This window comes from Myotis davidii, unplaced genomic scaffold (genome assembly GCF_000327345.1).
Source record: "Myotis davidii unplaced genomic scaffold, ASM32734v1 scaffold1031, whole genome shotgun sequence".
Lineage (NCBI taxonomy): Eukaryota > Metazoa > Chordata > Mammalia > Chiroptera > Vespertilionidae > Myotis > Myotis davidii.
This window is the reverse complement of record NW_006283442.1, coordinates 829,367-852,271: the sequence shown is the minus strand read 5'-3', so window position 1 is coordinate 852,271 and position 22,905 is coordinate 829,367. Positions and strand designations below refer to the sequence as shown.

At 46.0% G+C, this 22,905-nt stretch overlaps 1 protein-coding gene across 1 annotated transcript in view; it reads right to left on the bottom strand.

Moving 5' to 3' along the window:
• The window catches only part of CACNA1C (calcium voltage-gated channel subunit alpha1 C), a 236,876-nt gene that overhangs the window by 164,284 nt on the left and 49,687 nt on the right, over positions 1-22,905 (bottom strand). Inside the window, exons 5-7 of the mRNA XM_015564299.1 lie at positions 19,158-19,354; positions 8,760-8,863; positions 977-1,149 (exon numbers count right to left, since the gene is read on the bottom strand). Of these exons, the coding sequence (XP_015419785.1) occupies positions 977-1,149; positions 8,760-8,863; positions 19,158-19,354 (474 nt within the window). The remainder of the gene's footprint in view (positions 1-976; positions 1,150-8,759; positions 8,864-19,157; positions 19,355-22,905) is intronic.

Below are 22,905 nucleotides of genomic sequence, written 5' to 3'. Positions count from 1 at the left end.
AGGTCTGGTGAGACCTGGGGATCAGAGAGGCTGAGGGCTTTATACCAGATTCAGTGTGAATGACGGAGGGAGAAATTGAAAGGAAAGACCAAGGGAAGCCTTTCAAGGTTAGTGAGAATGGAGTGCTGCCTTCCTGTCCTATGCTTGCCCCACAGAGTGAGTGCACCCAGAGAGAGAAGGCAAGTGCGTGGTCATCAGAGAGATGGAGGTCCAATGAAACAGGGAGAATAGTCGGACCTAATGCAGTGGTTCTCAAATGTACCCGGCAGCTCCATCATCTGCAGGCTGTTCAAACCAATTGCTGGGCCCCACCCCCAGGATCTCTGAGCCAGCAGATCTGAAGTGCAGCCTGAGTTTGCATTTCTAGTAACTTCCCAGGTGCTGCTGGTCCAGAGACCACACTTTGAGACCCACAGGGCTAATCTGGTGAGAGCCTGCCCCGTGCAACCCCAGAGGAAGGGATTTAGCTCAGTTTCTATAACTTGTCAAATGCCTCTAGGCTTCCTCAGTCTTCCCATTTAGTACTTTGAATCTAACCTCCTTAAGAGAAACCTTTGGCTGCTTTTCCTGAGAAAGCACAATGGAGCTTGGAAGTCTGCTGCAAAGGGGGCGAGGTTCCTGCTTTCTAGGGAGCTGCTTGGTGGAAAGTATTCTTTGTAACAAGCCTGTGCAGGAGCCTGCCCTCTGCCCAAAGAGATGGAGCCCAGAGGAGGATGTCTGATTAAAAATAAAGAGTGCACCTTAGCAAAATCTAAACTGTCTTTAAGATCAAAGATCCTAAAAGAAAATGAGGTTTTACAGATCAATCATAATTATTTCACTAACTTCTATGAGTAGCAAATGATTGCAAGCAGTGAGACCAATGTTGCTCCAGGAGGACAACTGTAAAGAAAGGTTGGTGGTAAAAGGTTTCTGCTGTGCTCCCCCCATCTCTTCCCTCTCCCAGAGCCCAGTCAAGACAGAGGATGCTGCTCACTGTTTCGGGGTTTCTCCTCATCCATGCCTTCATCCTCGTTCTCAGGGTCAATGTCTTCCGCCTGTGTGATCCAGTCCAGGTAGCCCTTCAGGTCCTCTTCCAGTTGTTGCTTCTCTCGTAGCTTTTGGAAATCCCCCCGAGCCTTGGCCTTCTCCCTCTCTTTGGAGAACTCTCTGGAGAGAGAGTGGAGTGGGCAGGGCAGGGAGTGCATGGAAAGAGGGCGTGGGTGGGGCATGAAGGAGAGATGGAGACAAGGAGAAACAAAAGTGAGGATGGCTTTGCACTAGGAAGCCTGACCACATGCCCCAACTTCCACAGATAGCTTTCTCTAGCCATCCCAGGCTACGTCTTGGCTCTCACATATATAGAAGGAGTCACTGAATGGGAGGGATAAAACCCATTTCCCTTTTTCCTGGATCATGATTACAGGCTCTGCCTTCATTAACAACTATTCTCCAATGACCCGAAATCTCCTTCGAATAGTAACCAAAAAAACCTCCACAATAGTACGGAACATGCATTCACCTTTCCCCAGCTTTGGACGGCAGGAGAAAAGTCTCAAGAGCCTCTGGGTGGCAAAAGGTGTAGGAGCCCGGTGTGCTGAAGCCTGTTCAACCACAGTGGCTCCCGAGAGCCACCTGTACATGGCTCTTCCCAACTCTGGCTTCAGTGAGGTCTCTGTGATGGCTTGAAATTGGCCATGGTGGGAATATTTACACCATGGGAATTGGCAAATGTTATAAACCAAGGCTTTCTCCCCTAAAGAGCCAATTGTTAAATATGTATCAGTGCACCACCGATTTGAGACCCAGGGGAATGAACCCCCTCCTTCTCTATTCTTATGAATAGGGCTCTTCCTGCCTCTCTTAGCTGCCTGGGAGGATTTCTAATCTAGAGAAAGTGCTTTCTCACATGGAGACAATGAGGGTTCCAAACACAAGAAAATGTCCTGGGGGCTGCCTTTTAGGTTAAAAAAGAAATCTAATCATAATGGAAAAATACATAAAATCAAGATGATATAAAAGTTAAATGATGCGTTCAGTTTAAAGTAATAATGAGCAGAAATTGGAATTGAATTGGAGTTTGACAAAAGAAGGGCCTGTTGAAAAAATTGACAGAAGGGCTATTTATTTTCTATGATTCTGTCCTTATTTCTCTCTGATTTCAAATTCACTTTCCTGGCAAGGCAGGGCTGGCAGCAGAGGGCTGTGATCAAGAAGGCTAGTTCTTAACTTGCCAAGCAAGTTTGTGTCTTTTCTTCTCAAATTGTACATAGGAGCATTTCTCTGCTTGATACTCAGTCTATAGGAAACGGGGCCCTTAGTTGTGTGTGTGTGTGTGTGTGTTGCATTGGGCATCTTGTTTAATTCTTAGAAATATGATTCCTCCTTCTCTCACCAGTAAAGGTGTAGTTCATGGCAGGCGGCTGCAGAAACCACCTTGAAAGAATTCCTTGCACAAGCCAGAAACTCTACAGAAGCACCTTGGAAGGAAGGACACACCAACAAACCATAGTGGGCACAGGCTCAGCCCCTGAATCTACTGGGTGACATTAGCTGGCTCTCTCACCACACCCACTGGCTGCTATGCGCATTTTGCTAGTGCTGCTTTGGAGAGCACGGGTGTTAGAGCTCACCATTTTTATGGTGAATGGGGTTGGGGCTGGAAGTGGTCTAGGGAACTTCTTAATTGGGAGATGTGGGAGCTCTCAAACTAACGAGTTCTCTTCAACTGCTGCCTTAATGGTGCTCTGGTTTGGATGGAATTTTCTTCCTAAATTTGATTGAATTCTAATTGGACTGAACTTGTTTTTCATTGGGCTTCCTGCCAACTGGTGGGTACCTTCATTTCCTTCCCAGGGAGTTTAATGCCAGGGAAAAGGGGCCAGATTAACAGCTTGCAGTGACGATGGAGGCCTTGCTCTGCTTTGCCCAGCTGTCCTTTTGTTATTGAGGTGGACAAGGAAAGATGCCAGCCACCTGCCTAGTCACACCTCTGTACCTAGTCACACTGCCCCAGGGCCATAGACCTGCTCTCTGGAGACAGTCACTTCATATAGAAGTTCCCGCCCTGTGAGAATCAACTCCAATACTATACTTCAAAGCCCCTCTCTCTGCTCTCTTTCTGCCCACACGCATTTGCACCTCCATCCCTCTCCTGTGGAGTGGGTTTGAGTTGTAAGGTGACTAAATAACTGAGGGTTTATTTAGGCTCTTTTGGAATATTTTGCAGAGGGTTCAAGTTCTAGTTCCAAAACAACTACCCATTCTTCTTCTAGGGTTGGGAGGATAGGACTGGGGCCCAACTGGAGTAGGGACAATTGACCCAGACCTATTACAGCATCTTCCCAGTAGAATAAAACTCACCAGCAGTCCCTCTGGGGACTCAAAGTAAACATCAAACATCCCTGTGATAAAAGAAAACTGAGGTGTGTGGGGGGTGTGAAGGGGATAGAAAAGTGGCAGGGTCAGACCGGAAGCCTGTGGCTCCCCTTGGCTCCCAGGGGTCATGGTACACAATCACACTGCAGCCTAATGGAAGGTAAGCCAGGTTTCCCCATCCAGACCCCATGCAGTAAGGGATTTTTCTGGGTGGCAGTGCCTGGCTCACTTTTATCTCCTCGCCTGGATGCCAGCCAGGCACCTGCTCTGGGGACTGAGCTAATGAAGACATGAAGCCCCAGCCTGTCGGGCTGTGCTGGGCCCAGGGACCAAGTCGGCTAGACAATCAGTCACAGCTGTGGGATTTGTCGTAGGCAGAAGCACTTCCCTGGCCAGCAAGGGCCAACATGAAAAATGAGGGTGGGGTGGAGAGCCAGAGGACCAGCGCTCACTGGTGTAAAGCGAGCACAGGGACGTGCAAGTGGAAAATCCTCAATACCGACGGCTGGTGCTCCAGGCCCTCTATGACCCATACAGTCGAGATTCATTATTCACAGCTTCTGTATTTGCGAATTTGCCTACCCGCTAAACTTTATTCGTAACCCCAAGTCAATTACTCGTGTGCCTGTGAGGTCTTCTGCAGACATCTGTAAAATGGAAGAAAACTGAGTCACATCCCCAGCTGAGGTCAGACAAGGTGACCCGTTGCCTTCTTGTTTCAGCTCTCAGACTGTGAACAGAGGTCTCCTTTTTATGGTCTGTTTATTGCCACAGTTTTTATGGTGTGCTCATTGCCACTTTTGTGTTTTTGTTGTTGATTCTGCTGTTTAAAACAGCCCCCAAGCATAGTGCTGAAGTGCTGTCCAGTGTCCCAAGTGAAAGAAGGCTGTGAGGTGCCTCCTGGAGAAAATACATATGCTAGATGAGCTTTTTTCAGGCATGAGTTACAGTGCTGTTGGCCATAAGTCCAATGCTAATGAATCAACAATGTGTATTAGAGAAACACACAAAATGCATGGTTATGTACTGATCACTTGATTAGAATGGTGTGATCAGAGACTAGCAGGAACCTCGCCCTGTATTTCTCCTGGGACCAATGGTTCGGGATTGATACTCAGCATTTGTGGGGACATCACAGAATAATGAGAATCAACTGTCTATGCTGCCATCTCTTCTGCTTCCACCCACGAGGCATGTTCACCCTGGCCTTTCTCTTGCTTCCGTCCGGACCTGGGTGTTGTGCCATGGTCCAATTATGCCTTTAGGTGGTAACATGCTTACCCACCCGGCTCTCTGCTTTTGGGGGAGAGAGACATGCACATCTCCCCAGGGGAAAAGAACTGGATGCCTACCCACCTAGCGGTACTGGGCCCCTTGTCAACTGGAGGCACAGGTCTGAAGCCCTCTGTTCACAATAACTTAAAAACAAAAAGTGACTGGATTCCAGAGTCCAGGGACTTGCAACTGATTACAGCGTCCAGTGCAGTTTTGAGACTCTCACCGTCACTGCTGTTGTAATTCTGATAGGCTGGAGAGTGAGCCTTCTCAAGGGGAACACAAATATAACCTGATTCATATCTGTAATACCAGGCCTGCGAGGACCAATAGGCAATGAACATGTAAATTCTTTCCACTGACACTGTCCAGCCCTGTGAGGATATGTGAGTATCCTAGATGAAGAACACCCAAAGGACCCTCTGAAGACCAACATTTTTTATTCCCACCTTTTAAATGGAAGCTTCATGAGTGTCATCTTCCCTACCTTCATGAGCGGCAAGCTCCAAGCACACTTTAACCTTTTCTTGGTGCCAAGGGACATAATTTGAACGTGAGTTACTCTTAACTGACAACTGCAGGCTAATGCCCCCAGTCCCAGAATGCTCCAAGCCTGCAGTGCTGCTGAGTGAGGGCTGCTCTCTCTGAGGAACTGCTAGGACTTTCTGGCTGCCAACCCCCATGTTGAACAGCCCTGCCCTGCTGCAGCCTCTGGCGCTGGCTCTACACCTTCCTCCTGGGACTCTGCTCCCGCTGGCTGTTCCAGGAGCCTGCCATGGACCAGGGCTGCTGCCTGCTCTCTCGCCCTTCCTCACAGCAGTTCCGTTCTTCATCTCTCTCCTTTTTTACTATAACTTCAGGACATAGGATTAACCAGCCAAATTGGTTGGGGGACAGTATAACATGGAGGTAAGGAATGAGGTTATGGGTTCACATTGCTTGGATTTAACCTGGATCCTCACCTTTTCACCTGTCAGAAGTAAGGTAGGAATTCATGGAAAGCTCACTTTTGTTCTCTCTAACATGAAGGTGTGAATAGCACTAGCTTAGAGGGTTGTTGGGGGCACTGCATGAGTTAATCTACCTGATGCTCCCCGGACAGAGCCTGACAGAGAATGCTGGCTCCTGGTCATGCCTCATTGCTGCAGTGAGTTTCATAGGCTCTGAGACTTCCCTGAATGCTTCTGGCAGGTTGGCTTACTCAGGAGTCTGACTGATGAACAAGTGGGAGTTTGCTGCATTCCTGTGGTCCTGCCTAGACATTGATTCAAACCCAAACCTGCCACCACCAGCTAGTCAGGCAGCAGGAGCCTGAGTCCATGTCACTTCATGGGCTCAGGGTGGCCCATTCAGGTTGGCTGGCCCTCTTGACAGGTTAGAAAGAGTTCCTGAACCCAGGAAGGGGAGCTGCTCACCCACGGACATTTCTTTGTACCAGCAGAGGGTGTGCCCAGGGGCCCAGGAGGCCTTGGGCGAAGTTCTGTCAGATGTTGCGGAGCTCTGAGCAGCAGGCACTGCTCGGGCAAGGTCAGCCACTGTGGACCAAGGACTCAAGGTGCCGAGGTCTGAAGGTCTGGTGCTCCTATTCAGAGTCCACACACGCTCTGAGTGTTACTACTCGCCAGGCTTTGGGCTGGCGTTTTTACACACCCTCTCACTGTGACTGAGCCAAGCCAGGTCTCCAACAGCTTTTCTCTCAGGTCAGCAGCTGCTGACGGCTGACATCTTTGCTCTGATACCACCAGGAAGATGATTTTTCTTGGGGGCAAGGACTAGGGGCAGGTTCTCTGCTTGAGGAGGGGTGTTTGTAGTCTAGTTCCCACTCTCAAAACAAGATTCCAGGGTGGGGTAGGCGTATTTCCCTTAGATTTGTTTCTAATTTCTGGGGGAAGAAAATGGAATCATTAGAAATTTTTCTAGAGGTTCAGAGCTCTGGGTTGTATTTCAGTTCAAGGTCATTCAATGTGTACCCAATGGGCAATGACGGGAAGATGGGAGCCTTGTTCTGCTATTTACCAACCAAGTGACACCATGCAAGTCGCTTAACACCTCTGGGCTCACTTTCCTCATCTTTAAAATCTAACTTTTGATGATTCTAGTCACTGATTCCAGTTATGATAGGCACCAAGTAAGCAATAACCATTGTAAATGGTAGCACTATTACTGAGCATTTACTATATGCTAAGTATTTCACATAAATGATCTTATTTTATCATCCCAACAACCTATTGTTATCTTGATGTTTTCTGATGGGGAAATAAAGCTTAAAGAGGTGACATCGCTCCACGTAATGCTTCCAGCAAGTGCAGGGCTGGGATAGCTAAATTCTGTCTTCAGTGGGGATGAGGCTGATTTCCATGCTTTCCTTGGTGATTTACATAGAAACCCAGGGGCATTTTCTCATGTTGGAACACAAATATGTAAGCCCTTCCACCTTCCAGGCAGCTAATCAGGAGCTTCTCTTGAACTCATCACTCTTACCCCCGAGGGAATACTCTCGTTTCCTGTGTGGTCTTACCTTGGCAGAGGCATGATGTCATCAAAGTCTCTAACAAGCCACCTACCAGGGGAAAGGGTGAGGGTGGAAGCAGAGTCCTTCCTTCACCCAGTTCCTAAGACTAAACCTGTTGCTCCTGCATTGCATTAGGCTGTGGCAGGAGGTGGGAGTAGCCATTCCTGGTTTATTACTGAGTAAAAATGAAGATCAATCTTTCTCCCTAGCCCTGACTTTCCCCCAGAATTAATGTCCCTAGAGATCTAGGATAGGCTATTCAAAGCAGTTGACTTGTCTGGAGCAGAGCAGAAATAGACTGCACCCCTCCCTCCTAGCCAAGGCAGCAGAGCGTGACACCCAGGAGCAGGCTACCAGGAGCATTTAGGTGTTAGGCCTTGGCACGGCTGGGTGGGCTTATGAGGAAAGTGGACTGAGGAAATCCAGTGAGTCCCATGGCAAAGGCAGCCATCCCCAGGGCTCCTCGATGCCCCGTACCTCTGCTGCTTCTACCACTTTCTAACTTCATCTGAGCAAAGGCCAAAATCAAGCAGGCTTTATATGTGGAGCCAAGTAGATAAACTGAAAAAAAAACTACATTGCCTCTCTTCAGTTCTCAAATAATCTAGGGCTTTAAAGAGCTAAGTGCTCTTTTCATTCAGACATGGACTGCTCAGTCTATGCATTAGAATCAAAGGGAATTATATATTTAGTCTGCATTTGTTTATTTATAGTTTAAATCAAACTCTTATTACCCTGGTTCAACACTGAAACTCTTATTACCCTGGCTCCCTCATCTTTACTGTGAGCCGGGCACACACTGGGACTGGCCCAATGGTCAGGCAAGGGCCCTCTGCAGGACTGCCGCATATGCTGAAGCACAGTCTGTGACTCTTCCCTCCAATTCCAGCTGCCAAAGCCTCCCCGGGCCATGGTGTCGCCATGATGCTCCTCAGGTACAAGAAGCACCTGCCTACCCAAGCAGCTGCTTGAGAGAGGGAGGAGCTTGGATGAGCTGGCAGGAGACAGGTGGGCCATGGCATCTCCTGGTGGAGCCTGAACCAAAGAATTTATCATTTGTACATTTGACCCTCTGCCCAGCCAGGCCAAGGACATTCACTTCAAGGCTCCTGAGGTGGCCCCTTATCCCAGGTTCATCAGAGCCAGTAAAAGAATAAAGCCAGGAATAGCAGAAAGAGTAAATAAAATGGAAAAATCAAGACCTTTTTCCTTGGTCCTGCTTACCCGCTAAGGACACCGAGAACCAAGTTAAGTACAAAAAATGACCCTATGATGATTAGTGTAACAAAATAGATCCAGGGCCAGTCCCTTCCTACGGCATCATTGACCTGGAAGAACGGAATGATAGTTAGTGAGGTGCACACAGCAGTCGAGCATGGCCCAGCACCCATCATTGGCTCCAGACACCGACCCATGCAGCGCCAGGACCCCGGTCCTCTAGGTGAAAATCAGAGGCCAAACAGCCTGCCCGCCAATGGGTCAGAATTTGGGGTTTTCCCCTGGTTTTCCTGGGCCTCTTAGGGTCCCATCCCTGAGGATCCTGGCGATGGACAGAGTGGAACCTGGGACCTTGCTCGGCTGCATTGTAAGGAGGACATAGAAATGGTCAGCTTACCCGCTCAACACACCGAGAACCAGATTTAGAACGAAAAAGGATCCAAAGATGACCAGACTGACAAAATACACCCAGGGTAACTCATAGCCCATAGCGTCCTGCATCTGGAAAGATGAAGGAAAGTTAGGAAAGAGGGAAAGCAGAACTGAGTCAAAGCGAGGAGGCAGGTAGAGAGGCAGTGGAGAGAAACTGGAGGAGACGAATGGGGTTGACCTTTGTGTCTGTCTATGTGGGTCATGGCTCATTGCTACCCCTGCATCACCTATACTCAGAATACTTATGGCCTTTACCTGAACTGTCAGGGACTTTTGCAGGCTCTGCCTTAAGAGAGATCTTGTCTGGTTCTCTCTGTTATTTTATTTTCTGGAACAAAAAAAGTTCCCCAATGTTTTCTATCCACTTGTCTAAGAAGGTGGGTTGCCTCAAAAAATAATTCCTTCAGCAAGGAATGATTTTAATTCACTTGGGTTTACGTGACATTAAATCTTCCACTGCATCTGAGCTTGGTGTTGGATGTGCCTCAGCTCTTACTGCTAGAGCTAGAGAGCTGGAAGCTTCCAGGATGTGGGAGAAGGAGACTTTCCCAATGGGGCCTGCCACCTGGACCTCAGCTGGGCCCAGCATTTAGAGCAGCGGTTCTCAACCTGTGGGTCGCGACCCCTTTGGCAGTTGAATGACCCTTTCACAGGGGTCGCCTAAGACCATCCTGCATATCAGATATTTACATTACAATTCATAACAGTAGCAACATTACAGTTATGAAGTAGCAACGAAAATAATTTTATGGTTGGGTCACAACATGAGGAACTGTATTTAAAGGGCCAGAAGGTTGAGAACCACTGGTTTAGAGAATTTAGAGAATTCAATGAGCCCATATTAATCACCCAGGTGATCCTAAAGCATGCTGAAGTTCCCTGACCACTGCCAGGTGCCTGAAATGAGCTCCAGGTGTGCTGGGACAGTGCTACCCTCAGGGGCCCTGAGTATGTATGCTGGACAAATATGTTCTTTGCTTGCTGTGAATAAAAAGATTGACAAGTGACCTACCTAATCTGACTGGTAAAAGTATTACCTACCAATATATTCTTTGCAAATCTATTAATATTTATCTGGGGTTACCATACTTTGGTTAGAGAAATCTATCAAATGTAATCATGGTGCAAAGTACAAAAATTATGTCAAGGGTGTGAGGGTCATTTGTTAAACTGGGTCAGGGAGGAAAAGAAGAATTCTCAACAATGTCACTGAACCATGCCAAATTTAACTCAACTTAATACAAGTTTATTGATCATTCACACCTCCACACACCCTGCTGTTTTTTACATAGTGCTTATCACTTTCTAACTTACAATTTACGCATTTATTATGTGCTTGTCTTCCATGCTGGAATGTAAGCACCGTGAAGACAGGCAGTTTGGGCCTGTTTTATTCACTGTTGTATCCCAAGAGGCTAAAACAGTGGTCGGCAATCTCATTAGTCAACAGAGCCACATATCAACAGTACAACGATTGAAATTTCTTTTGAGAGCCAAATTTTTTAAATTTAAACTATATAGGTAGGTACATTGTTATTAACTTAATTAGGGTACTCCTAAGCTGGCCTTTGCTAAAAACGTCCACACTCATCTTGTATACTTGTTTCAGATAGACAAGTGTGGATGGGAGAGTTGGAAGGGGTCGACCTCAGTGAATGTACCTCAAAACAATATACCTCCCCCGCACTGCGTATCCCACAGCCCGCCTGCGCTGTGTCTCCTGTCGCCCGACCGACTGACTCCCCCCACTTCTTCTAATGCCATTTCTTCAAAATAGACTGGCCCAGGCCGAAAACCAACTTCTGTGCATGGGCCACGAAGTTTCAATCTCACTGTACGTGTGCGCCTACACGTGGTATTTTGTGGAAGAGCCACACTCAAGGGGCCAAAGAACCGCATGTGCCTTGTGAGCTGCGGTTTGCCGACCACTGGCCTAGAACAATGCCTTGCAGGCAGCAGGTGCTCAGTAAAGATTTGTTGAGTGAATGAATGAGTTTGATATGTGCCAGGCACTGTGCTGTCAGGAAGCCTGGGCTTGAAGGGGGAACAAATCAATAAAAGGCAACCACAACACAAGGTGGTGAACGCTGTTGTAGAGGTAAACATGCAGGGTTATTGGAATCCAAAAGGCAAGAGTGGCTTGTGAGGCATGAGAACAAGCAGGGCCAGGCTGGGCAAGGGAAGCAGGAGTAGGAGGAAGCCTGGAGGGCATATCATCCTGTGGTGGAAATGGGGCTTTCCTAGGAACTTGGTGGTTGTTAAAAATAGAGCCTACAACTGGACAGCCATCCTGGTTCTGGGATGGAGGCTTTTCCCAGTGGCTGAACCATAAAATGTGCAACACAACAGCAACAGTGAGGAGGCAGGGCGAGAGCTGCCCCATGAGTCAGAGCTGCCTCATCTCAGGGAGCCAGGAGCCTCCTTCAACCAGAAGGTGACTTTCTGCACCAAGGCTGATAGGAAACCAAGCCAGCAGAAGGAAGTCCAGTAACATCTTCACTGCCAGGAGGAAAACAAAACTGCACTAGTTCAAGCAGTGCTGGGGTTGGTGGAAGGAGATTAGGAAGGAGAAAAGCATGGGAGCCACAGTGAGCTGGTGGATGGTAATGATGGCAATGCTGGTCATGTGATACCAGCATCTGTATGTCACATTTTATTATGGGCATGGTGACATCTTCCTTCTATTATTCTTGGTAGCAGTCTTGGTAAGAGTCCCTATTTGTTCAATAAGTATGTACCGAGTGCCTACCATGTGTAAGACATGTGTTCTGGGCTACAGTGAGAACCACCGGGTTAGAAGCAGCCTGAGGTGGGAGGGGGCATCTGTGAGGAGGCGTCTATGGATGCCGATGCAAGGTCAGGTAAAGCCTTGAGTGTCCCACCTTTCCTCTCTCAGATTAAGTCCTGCCGATGAAGGTCAGAGAGGTCCTTTCTTCGTCCTTAATTTAGTGCATCTTTTCTCTTTTGGGAGGGTGGGGAGGTCAGAGAAGGCTGAAGAGAACTGTGGACTCTCACCAGAGAAAAGGTGCATACACACAGCACACTGCGTACAATCTCACAGCTGTTCTGACCATGTGACTGACCAACCAGCTTGTTCTGTGCTAACCCTAGGGTAGCGCTTCCACAAGGGAGGGTAGGGGATCAAGGGCTCTGTTCTGAAGAAGTTCCCTTGTTCCTCCTGGATCCCAGGTCTCAGCTCCCTCAGAACAAGACCACTGGGAACAGGCAGTTCCAGGAGGCAATGGCATGCTCACCAGTTCACCCTTATAGAGCTGCCTCTGGAGCCCGGGAGAAGGATGAGTGGGAGGCAGGGCTGGTTGGCTCCTTGAAATGAAATCTCTCCTGACTGCTTCCTCATACTCCCTAAATTTTGTGACGACTTAATAAACAGAAAATAGTCTTCCAGGCCCCACAGCTCTGATGAGTCAACAAACCCGTGAGCCTTGGAGATGTCCTTGGGCCCTTGTTTTTAGTTTGAATGTCTTGTCTTCTGTGCCATTAATAACCTCAAGTGAATGGAGCTACAGACCACATCACCCACAGATATTGCACAGATGCACTCAGGACCCATAGATTCCCCACAGCCAAGGCCGCATCCTCTCCCCATTGCCCTATGTTTCTGCTTTGGCTTCTTCCTCAGCTGTGGGAGAGTTCTTTCAGAGGTTCAGATGGAATAGTAGGTGAGGGGTAGGAGGACAAATGAGAGATTAGCGAGCTTCCAAGGTGGTCTTAGGAGCCCAGCACCCCCTTAGTAGGCAATGCTCAACAACCACAAGAGGGGTTCTCTGGTTGCCCGGCTCTGGCCAGAGAGAAGGGAGCTCCTTTGTTTTCCCTCTTACTTTCTCTTCTTTATTCTAGGCCACCTACTTTTGGGGCAGCCTGGGTAGAGCACTGACAGTGCTGAGTGTCTCTGAAGTAGGGCAATGCTTGGGGATGAGATCGATGTCTTAAATCAGCTAATGGAGCTATTTAGAAGAGAGAATAAATACAGTCACGTTTTCAAAAAATGACCCAGATGGCTGACACCCTGATTTAGAGGTGAAAAAGGATAGGTCCTTTCTAACCATGAAAGCTAGTTGTTTTAGGCCTGCAGCACAGCAATGTTCTGACTTTCCTAGGGAAGGCGCGTGGAAAGACCTCCCGATGTGCACCGTCCACAGCATTGTGCCTCCAGGGCCAACAGCGACATGCGGCCCTGCCTTTGCTGAAACACACAGCTCACTGGCCCTAGAATCAGTGGACAAAGGCAATGCTGAATGAAAATACAGAAGACTTTTCTGAAACCATTCAATCTAATTCCTTGACGGGAATCCAACTTTAAGTCAATGTATATTCCCTCCCCCCCAAAAAAGAAAAAACATCAGGAACACCTCTTGGCCACTACTCGCTCTAGGCCACTCTCAAAATTAGCTGATTTCTCTGGGTTTTCAAGCAGTGTCTTTCTTCTGTAAGGCTTGGCACAGGCACCATGAATCTGAAGAGATTGACTGTTACAGCTAATGCCAAAAGAAGCTGTCACTTGCCAACAAAGGCAGGGGGTGTAAACCAATAAAAGTCACAGCACTTTATACAGTGTCATTAGAGGACAGGGTTTGCTGCTGCCAAAAATGCCAGTGCCCTGAGCAAAGACTCGATAAATCTGTGACTACTCGTGACCTTTGTCACCTTGCTTGCTAGGATGTGGGGTGTCCACCCACCGTCACTGAGAGAGCAGCATAGCAGATAACAGGTCTCACCTGACTCCTTTCTGCCCCTACGCCTGCTCATTGTTCTGCACAGAAAACCTGTGCGAGCCTCGGAGCGCAGTAAAAAGCCTGGTTTGCATGTTAAAGACACCTATGGGCTCCTAACACAGAGAAGGCAAGCCCTCCATCTAAAATCTCTTTTTAAAAATCCCTCCACTCAGATGGGATTGTGCATTAACTTCCAGGGGAAGGTCAGGAGCCGTGGAGAGGACAGAAGACATGTGTAGGGGGCAGAAGACATGCTTGTTGTCCTGAGCAGCCACCAGGCCTGGGCCAAGTCTGATGCCTGTGACTAGAGCCCAATTGATCCTTTAAACACTTGGTGACAGCACCTGGGCAGCAGAGCTATTTCTTGGGTCTGTTGAGAGAAGCTGAAACCCAGTTCTCTTCAATCTCCTAAACTGTTACGAAGTTTGCTCTCCCAGGCAGAGGAGCCCTCTTGCTCCTCATTCAGGCTCAAGGCCAGCAAAATCCCACCTGTTCCTGGTCCCGATGCCCTTGCAATGCTCTCCCTGCTCTCTGTGTTGCTCCGTATTGTTAAGACACATGTCTTTGTGTGGCCCCTGTCTCTCAAACTAGATCCTAAACTCCTTGAGAGCAGGCCTTCTTCTCCTCACCAGCCCCTCCCAGGCCCAACTCAGGCCTTACTGAATAATAAGGACTCACCTAACACCAGTGAAATGAATAAAATGAAACCCAATAAGTAAATAAATAATAACTTTGAGGTATGCTAATTCTCTTTCTTGATATGTTCATGAATCAACAGTTTACAGTTTAGATAACAGATTCTCTGTTTAAAGCTGGGTAAGTGGGTAACACTCTGATACAGATTCCGAATTAAAGACCACAGGGTCCTAAGTAGAACCTACCACCTTCTCTACGCTGGTACCTGTTAGAACTGAGAATGTTTATGGGTCACTGGAGGATTTTTTTCTCAACTCTTAACTTAGAATGACTAGGTCATCAAGAGAATCCAGCTCCACCTTTCAGCTTTTCTGATGCCTTCAGAGACTCAGTTTCTATACTTAGTGAAAAGAGGTGGCCTTTTGAAGAAACCATGGAGGAGGAGAGAAAAACAGAGTAAAACCTGAGTTACAACCTGCCTGAATGCAAAAGGCCTTTGTCATAAACAAGGGGTGTTTCAGCAGCACTGAGACCAGAGATGAGATATCAGTAGGAATATCTTCCCAGCATGTGCAGACATGTACTGGAATGACAAGACAGAGTGCAGTGTCAACAACTGACTTGTGAAAAGTCAAAACGTGCTACTTGTTCCCAAGGTCTCCTGCTCAACCCAAACTAATTCAGACCCTACAGAAGACACTCTTTGTGATTCTAAAATATTTCCTTTACATGATTTCTCACTAAGTATTCTTTCTAATCTTATTTTAAAGCTCAATTGCTAATATTTTTAAATCAGTGGAAGCACTGATCATGGAGAAACCAGTGGATGGGCAATGGGTGATGGGGAGATGGTGACCCCAATGGTGGCAGGGTGGGGAGGAGCAGGAGTCTGGGAAACATAGACCAGAGTGCTTTCTACTGTGTCCACAGTCTGCCATATTCTTAGGGGCCCTAGATCAGAAGGGCTATGGGGGAGCAGAAGTCAACATCATTCTCTTGATGAAGAATTATTCTGTAATCTTCTGTGGTGTCTGCTCTCACTGCTGCCTCCCTTTTGAACAATTCTCACACCTTCTCTGAGGGTTCCAAACTCCAGTTCAGTGGCTACGTTATTCTGTGTGCCATGAGCATGGATGGAGCTATTTCAAGTACGGGGCAAAAAGTCAGCACTGAGCAGATAACTGATTGATATTTATCTATTTAATCATGATCTGGCTACAATGTGGAAGGGATAATGCTCAGCGTTTCAAATTGACCCTAATAGGAGAACCCTACAGATCATCTTGATCTGGCAGCCTCTTATATCTTCAGGAAGGCACTTGGCTAAACCATATAAGGAAAGTAGTCTTGAATTATATGCAGAAGGCTAGGGACATTAGGTTAAAAAAACCAAACACACCTGGAAGTAGAATCAGAAATCAATGGTCATACCATACAACCCTAAATTCCTCCCTGCCGCACTTTTTATGTGATCACCATCCTCTCCCCTCCCACCCTAGATCATAAGAGGTGTGAACATTCTGGGAGGAAACGGAGAGGCTTTGGCTTAAGAAGCCATTGACCAAGGAAACCACACCCCTAAACACCTGAGTTTTGTCTTAGTTTCCGAATCCCCATACCCATCCATCTACAAACCTCTAGAATGGGGCACTAGGTACAGGAAATGTTTTAAGCTAATTGTTCAGCTAGTTGGGGCCTTAACCTAGTGTTTGGCCAAAGTTTAATAGCTGAGGAAATATTCAAGTTTGATCTTACTTTGAGTGCACTAACTCTTCAAAATCACAACAAGATTAAATAATGCATGTCAGAGAAAAGGAGAAATAGACTCAGTATCTTCCATAGCAGAAGGCAGGTGCCTACTGTATGCTACTGGTGACCTTCTAACTCTCTTCTATCCAAGGTGGTATCTAGTGATTGAATCATTGACTTCTTTAGTGCTGCAATGATCTAGTCTCTCCCTGCTGTTTGGTGGTTCAGAAGGAACCCAGCCCTGGGGTCTCCATTCACTGCCATATTGAAACTCTGGGTTGCTCCCTCCCATGTCCTCTATCTAGACTTGTCCCTTGGATTTTAAGAGAAATGCATTCTTCTGAGTAGAAGACCCTACTTCCCCAATTACTATGGAAACTATCTCCCCACACTGGTTCAAATTCAGGGACCAAAACAGCACCATTCAAATTCAATAGTTTAGACTTCTAGGGGTTTTCAAACTCCAGCTTGAGCATCAGAATCACACGGGGAGCTTTCAAACTGCAGATACTTGGGTCTAACTTGGAGCTTCTAATCCAATGGCTTGAGGGAAGTCTTGGCATCTTTATTTTAGAAAGCTCCATGTTATACTAAAGCCCATTGAGATTTGAGAGTCTGTGGGTTTAGAGATACAGCCTAGAGGCCAGGAGGAGGAATGCTCAAGAGGAAGGAAGAAAGAGGGAAAAATAGGAAGAAGGAAGGAAGAAAGAAATGGCCATAGGAAGGTCAAAGCAATCAGAGAAATTATCTGAAAGCCAGGAGCTTTGGGCTGGGAGGTGCCTCCATCATGAATACCCAAGTACGAGGCTCTGTTTCAGCTTTAGGTGTGTCTTTGTGTGTGCCCCCCGCCCCCAGTCACACACACACACACAAACACACATAACATGGCCATTTCAAAAAGGTGCTGGGAAAATCAGAGAGGCATGTCCCATGAGCCTGGGATTGTTTCTTCACCTCTGACACTTTTTCCATTTCCAGCCTGAGCTCTATCACACGCACCCCAGGGGAGAAAGCACAACACACACCCCAGGGGAGAAAGCACAACACAGCTGCTGAAAATTGGTAGTTGCATTTGTGTGCTTGTTCTCATTCCCTACTCCGTTTTCATCACGATAGTATTTCTTTGGGTCACATCTGGTTGGTGGGTTATCAGTGAGTTGTGGTTGGGGAGAGGAGGGATGTAATGAAGGAAGATCACAAAAATACATCAGGGCCATTAGCAAAGTAAATTATACCTATTCCCCTCAACCCCACCCCACACTCACCCACCACTACCCTGCCCTCAAGTTGCTGCCATTAAAGGTGTTTCCATAGCAACTTAAGGCATGGATTTGAAGCTCCACCTGATGAGGCTCCAAGGCACTGTTCCATACACCGTTCCAAACTGCCCATCTGAAAAAGGATGTTTCTGTCCTTAGGACCACTTGGGAATTTGATCAACTTTGCGAAGTGAAATAAACTTGCCTACGTATAATAAGTTCAATCCCTCTCTTTGTACAAATCATTTAAAATCAGTTTTTATTCAGTATAGGCCTTAGAAAATATTTTCAAAGTTTCATTTTAGTTTGAGGAAGGGTTGATTTAGCCTTCATTTTCTTTTGAAAGTATGACAACACAGCAACTTTCCCAGCCGGGGTTCTGGTTGTGTAGCCATCATTCAGTTGAAATTTAGTGTTTCCCTAGACTGAGCTTTTCAGTCTGAACTGGATGTTTTTTAGTCTGAATTCTCAGTCCATAGGGGCACCCCTGGCATGCAAGGAATGCTCAGTAAATGTTTGCTAGGTACAAGGTGCTCAGGAAAGTTTCAAGTAGTCATTTGCAGAGAGGTGCAATTTCATAGCAACACTGGGTTTCAGCATGTCCACTACAACATAAAAACTGGGAAATGGGGTTTTTAATCAATAGAATATGATGCTTATAAAAATTTAGAGGATACAATACACTATATCACATCTCCATGTTGCTACAAACTTTTCTGATTCAGAAAGAAGTTAGCACCCCTCATAGAATTAGTTCCTGCCTGTCTGGCAGCTCTGCTTGATGGGGAGGCATCACCCCTCTTCCATGCTTTAGTGTGCAGACACTGTTCCTTAAGCATGCTCTCAAAGGTTTTCAGGATGGCCAAATACATATGACTGTTTGCAAAATGCTAGGTGAGATGGTATTTTCAAGAATGGAACAAGCATTTTCACTCAAATGTTAGAGAACAACACTGGATTCTGGTGAATCATTTCCTGCTAAAATAGGAGATACTATAAAGAATTATGTTTCCTGGAGTTTTTATAAATAATGGATTTAACTCTGCCAAATGGAGACTGCTCAAACATGATGTGTGTATTTGCCTGTGGGATAGGCTGCACCAAAATCCCTTCAGTGGCTCAAAGGTGGCAAAGTACTGTTGGCTGATGGACATGAAAAGGGGCAAAAGATTTTTAAAGATTTGCTGTCAAATGGCTGACACTTAAGGAGTATAGTTTCTAAATATGCATCATGTAAGCACCAGCATGTTTTGTTAACACTAAGAAAGCCAGCAATGTATTTGTCTGGACTATTCTCATATGAAAGGTAAGATTACTCTGAGAAATAAGAATATAATAGCATTCTGTAATGCTACACCATTCAATAAAAATAGCTTCTGCCTGACTGGTGTGGCTCAGTGAGTGAGCGTTGACCAAGTCACAGTTTGATTCCTGGTTAGGGCACGTGGCAGGGTTGTGGGCTTGATTCCCAGTGTAGGGTGTGCAGGAGGCCACCAATCAATGATTCTCTCTCATCATTGATGTTTCCATTTCTCTCTCTTCCTCTCTGAAATCAATAAAAATATATATTTTTAAAAATGGCTTCTTTTTAGAAGACCAGGCCTAATGTTTCTCTTTAATTATAAATGATCTGTCTAAAAATTATAAATGATGTATCTTTTGGGGACAGAGGCAAGACAATAGTAGGAAGAAAAAAACCCAATAGTGGGAGAGGAGTGAATGGGATCCTGTGTTACGCCTGCCATGTTTCTTACTAGAAAAGCGTAGCACACACTGAAAGGCATTTCTCTGAGGCTGGTGGCAAAGAGAGACTTGTCACAGGGAGAGTGAGTGTTTGCTTTGTCTCTCAGGAAAGGCCTGAAAGAACTCAAAGACATTCATCAGCCTCTCCATCAAAGTCATGGGAGGTAAACAAGGGAGATGTCGAGGGAAGGAAGCCTTGAAGTTTTCCGGACTCCCTGCCGCTGCCCATCGCAAGCTACGTACCCAGTATAGCACGTCTGTCCAGCCTTCCATGGTGATGCACTGGAACACCGTGAGCATGGCGAAGGCGAAGTTGTCGAAGTTGGTGATGCCGTGCCTGGGCCCATCCCACCCAGGCTTGCACACAGTGCCATTCTGACACTGCCGTCCATGGCCTGTCTCCAGAGCACAAGGGGAGGGTTCATCTTCTGCTGGAACATCTCAAATGGCCAGGGGGGGAATACATAAAGGGTGGAGATGCACAGAGGGGAGGGGGATACACAATGGGGGGAGATGCACAGAGTGGGGGAGATGCACAAAGGGGGGATGCATAGAGTGGAGGGAGATTCATAGAGCGGGGGATGTACAGAGGAGAGAGGGATGGATGGAGAGGGGGGAGATGCACAGAAGGGGGAGTAGCACAGAGGAGGGGATGCACAGAGGGGGGAGATGCAGAGTGCAGGGGGATGCACAGGGGGGACGCACAGAGGAGAGAGGGATGGACAGAGTGGGGGGAGATGCACAGAGAGGAGGGGATGCACAGAGGGGAGGGGATGCACAGAGGGGAGGGGATGCACAGGGTGGGGACACATAGAAGGAGGGGAGATGGGCAGAAGGGAGGGAGAGATGGGCAGAGAAAAAAATCGGCAAGTCAGAGAGGAAAGTTACAAGATAAGATTGATGGGATAGGCAAAACCACCACACAATGGTAATGGAAAAAAAAGTTTTCATTTGTCCCCTGTATATGAATTAAAACAACATAAGGAACTAGGTATTTATTTAGGCTTTTGGTTTAGAACAGTGATGGCGAACCTTTTGAGCTCGGCGTGTCAGCATTTTGAAAAACCCTAACTTAACTCTGGTGCGGTGTCGCATATAGAAATTATTTCATATTTGCAACCATAGTAAAACAAAGACTTATATTTTTGATATTTATTTTATATATTTAAATGCCATTTAGCAAGGAAAAATCAACCAAAAAAATGAGTTCGTGTGTTACGTCTGACACGCGTGCCATAGGTTCGCCATCACTGGTTTAGAATGTTAGTACTTTCAACCAATTGTTTTAAAATGTCATTTTAGCCCAGTAATCGATTTCAAAGACAGTAGGGACATGGCACATTCTGTTGTAGCACATCAGCATCATAGTCAAATGGTCAATCAAAAAATAATGATGATGGAACCACTCTGAGTGGAAGGTTTCCTGGAAAATGAAGGAAGTCCATGTTTTCTTATTTTGGGGGTATTTCCATTGAAATAGCAGAGTTTCAAGTGAGAGCGTGTTGGCTGGAAGACTATTCCACATAATTAGCCAAGAGATCCCATCCCATCGCACTTTGAGACTATAGGAGAGTTCATAAGGTGTTACATGATGCATCAGCAGGGATGCAAGTCACTCTGTGGTGCAAGCCTTATCTAGGTGAAGGATAAAGTAAACCCTGACTGCAGGGAGAGGACCACCTGCAGCCATCTTTATCATAACCTGAGAGCACCACTGTGGCCTGTGTTTTACGCAGGTCAAGTGGAACCTTGCACCACTGCCCTTGCTCACCAGCATTCCTACCTTTCAGAAGAAAAGAATCATTTTCTGACCTCTACTCAATATAGAGGGGCAGTGGATGACAGGGAATACTCAGTAGGGGTGGACAGGGCTTTTTCAGAAAACAGTTTAACATCTGTGGCTACAGACAATGCTCAGGCTAATTCCACATGCTGGGAACAGCTGCTAAAAACCAATAAATTAAGACGAGGTTTATATTTTTGGTGCAGAGATCATTAGTAGTTTGAAATAAGACTTGATTTATTTAAGAATTTCTATTGTAGTTAAAGAATAGAGAAATGCTGAGAAAGGCTTGGCCCCAGCTGAGGAAGGTAATCGTGTGAACTTAAGGACATTGTCTCATGCTTGTAGAAAGTAACAGCAATAAGCAGGGTAGACTTAACAACCAAATGGTTGCTTCTGACAACAGGAAAAATATGGTCCCAGAGAGTGAATTTACTTGCAGTTCTTCATTTAGAGATTTCCATATGTATCAAAACAATCACAGTGTCTAGTCCTTCAGTATTGAAGATGGCTGCTTGGTTGTTTCTTGGTTTGTGGCTTCAAATTAGAAATTTCACTCCCAAAAGGAAGACCGGAAGAGAATAGTAATCCATAACTAAGATAATTCTTAAGAGAATGGAGTTGAGCAGGATGGCCGGAAATATATGCTGGATTGTGTCTTCTTGGCTTTTTTTTCTTTTCTCCCTCTCTTTTTAGTTACTTTATTGAAATATAATTTACATTTCTTCCAGTCCATGAATGCAAATGCACAGCTCAATTATTTTTAGTAAATTTACATAGTTGTGCAGCCATCACCACAATTCATTTTAAAACACTTCCATCCTTCTCCAAAATTCCTGTGTGCCTGTTTGCAGTCAGTCCTTGCTCCTGCCCTACCAACCTGGTCTGCACTCCATCTCTATAGCTTGCCTCTCTAGAAATTGCATATACATGTTCATTTCACTGTCTGTTTATCCACTAGCTCCGTGGTCGGCAAACTGCGGCTCGAGAGCCACATGCGGTTCTTTGGCCCCTTGAGTGTGGCTCTTCCTAAGCCTTAGGAGTACCCTAATTAAGTTAATAACAATGTACCTACCTATATAGTTTAAGTTTAAAAAATTTGTTTCTCAAAAGAAATTTCAGTCGTTGTACTGTTGATAATTTGGCTCTGTTGACTAATGAATTTGCCGACCACTGCTAGCTGATGGGCATTTGGATTGTTTCCAGGTTTGGGCTATTGTGAATAGTGCTACTTCTGGCTTATTCTTGGCCTGGTGCTTTAGGCTGTACGTGGGTGTCTGTGATATGACCCAGGTGAAGAGGTCTGCATCACTGGTCCCTGAGCTGTCTCAGAAAATGAGTGTCCTCATCATTTCCCACTCCGGACGCTGGCTCCCAATGCGCTCTGTTCATACAGCTGAAATCCAGTGAATTTTTTTGTGACTTCAAATTTCGAAATCCTTGGAGATTTGAATGTGAGCTTAAACAAGGGGAGGCTATGAAAGGAGGGGAACTGAAAAGTGAATACCAAACCAGGAAAGTTAAAGAAAAAGTGGATAATAAGTATGTAAAAAAATGAGAGTTGAGAGACTGAATAGATCATAAACTCAGCTGTGTTCTTGCCTATGCTAGTGATGGCTTCCTAGAACATGTTCAGTCTCTGTTATGAATGGGCTGGAATAATATGAGAGGTGGGATGGAAAGAGAAGGGAAAATAGAGGGAAATTTTGCATTTCCTTTTCCCGTTTTGCTTTTTAGTGCAATTAAGATAGTATTAATCTTTGCACTGTGGTTTCCAATCTGACAGCTTTTCCTGTATTCTCAACCCCTGAAATAAGCAGAAATAAGGAAAGTGAGTTCTGAGTGTCCTCAAGAAAGAAAAACACAGTTTGGGCTTTTACAAATGTATGTTGAAAAGAAATAGCATGAAGGGGAAATGATCTCATTACTAAAAGAGAAAGGGTTGAGATTCAGAAAGATCACCTAAAAGCTCAAGGGCCACTCTGCTATTTTGATTTAAGTCTGTCTTGAACAACAGAAAAAAAAAAAGAAAGATATGAGAACAATTAAGAAGCAGCGATGATCTGGTAAAAATAGATATCTATAAAAAGCAGTAAAGGGAGCACTTGAAAAATGTGAACACACAAATCAGCAGGTCCTGTGACATGCACTGGGGGTGAGGGGAAATGAGATCTAATGGGAAAATGTGTCGGTTTTCCCCGGGGGGTG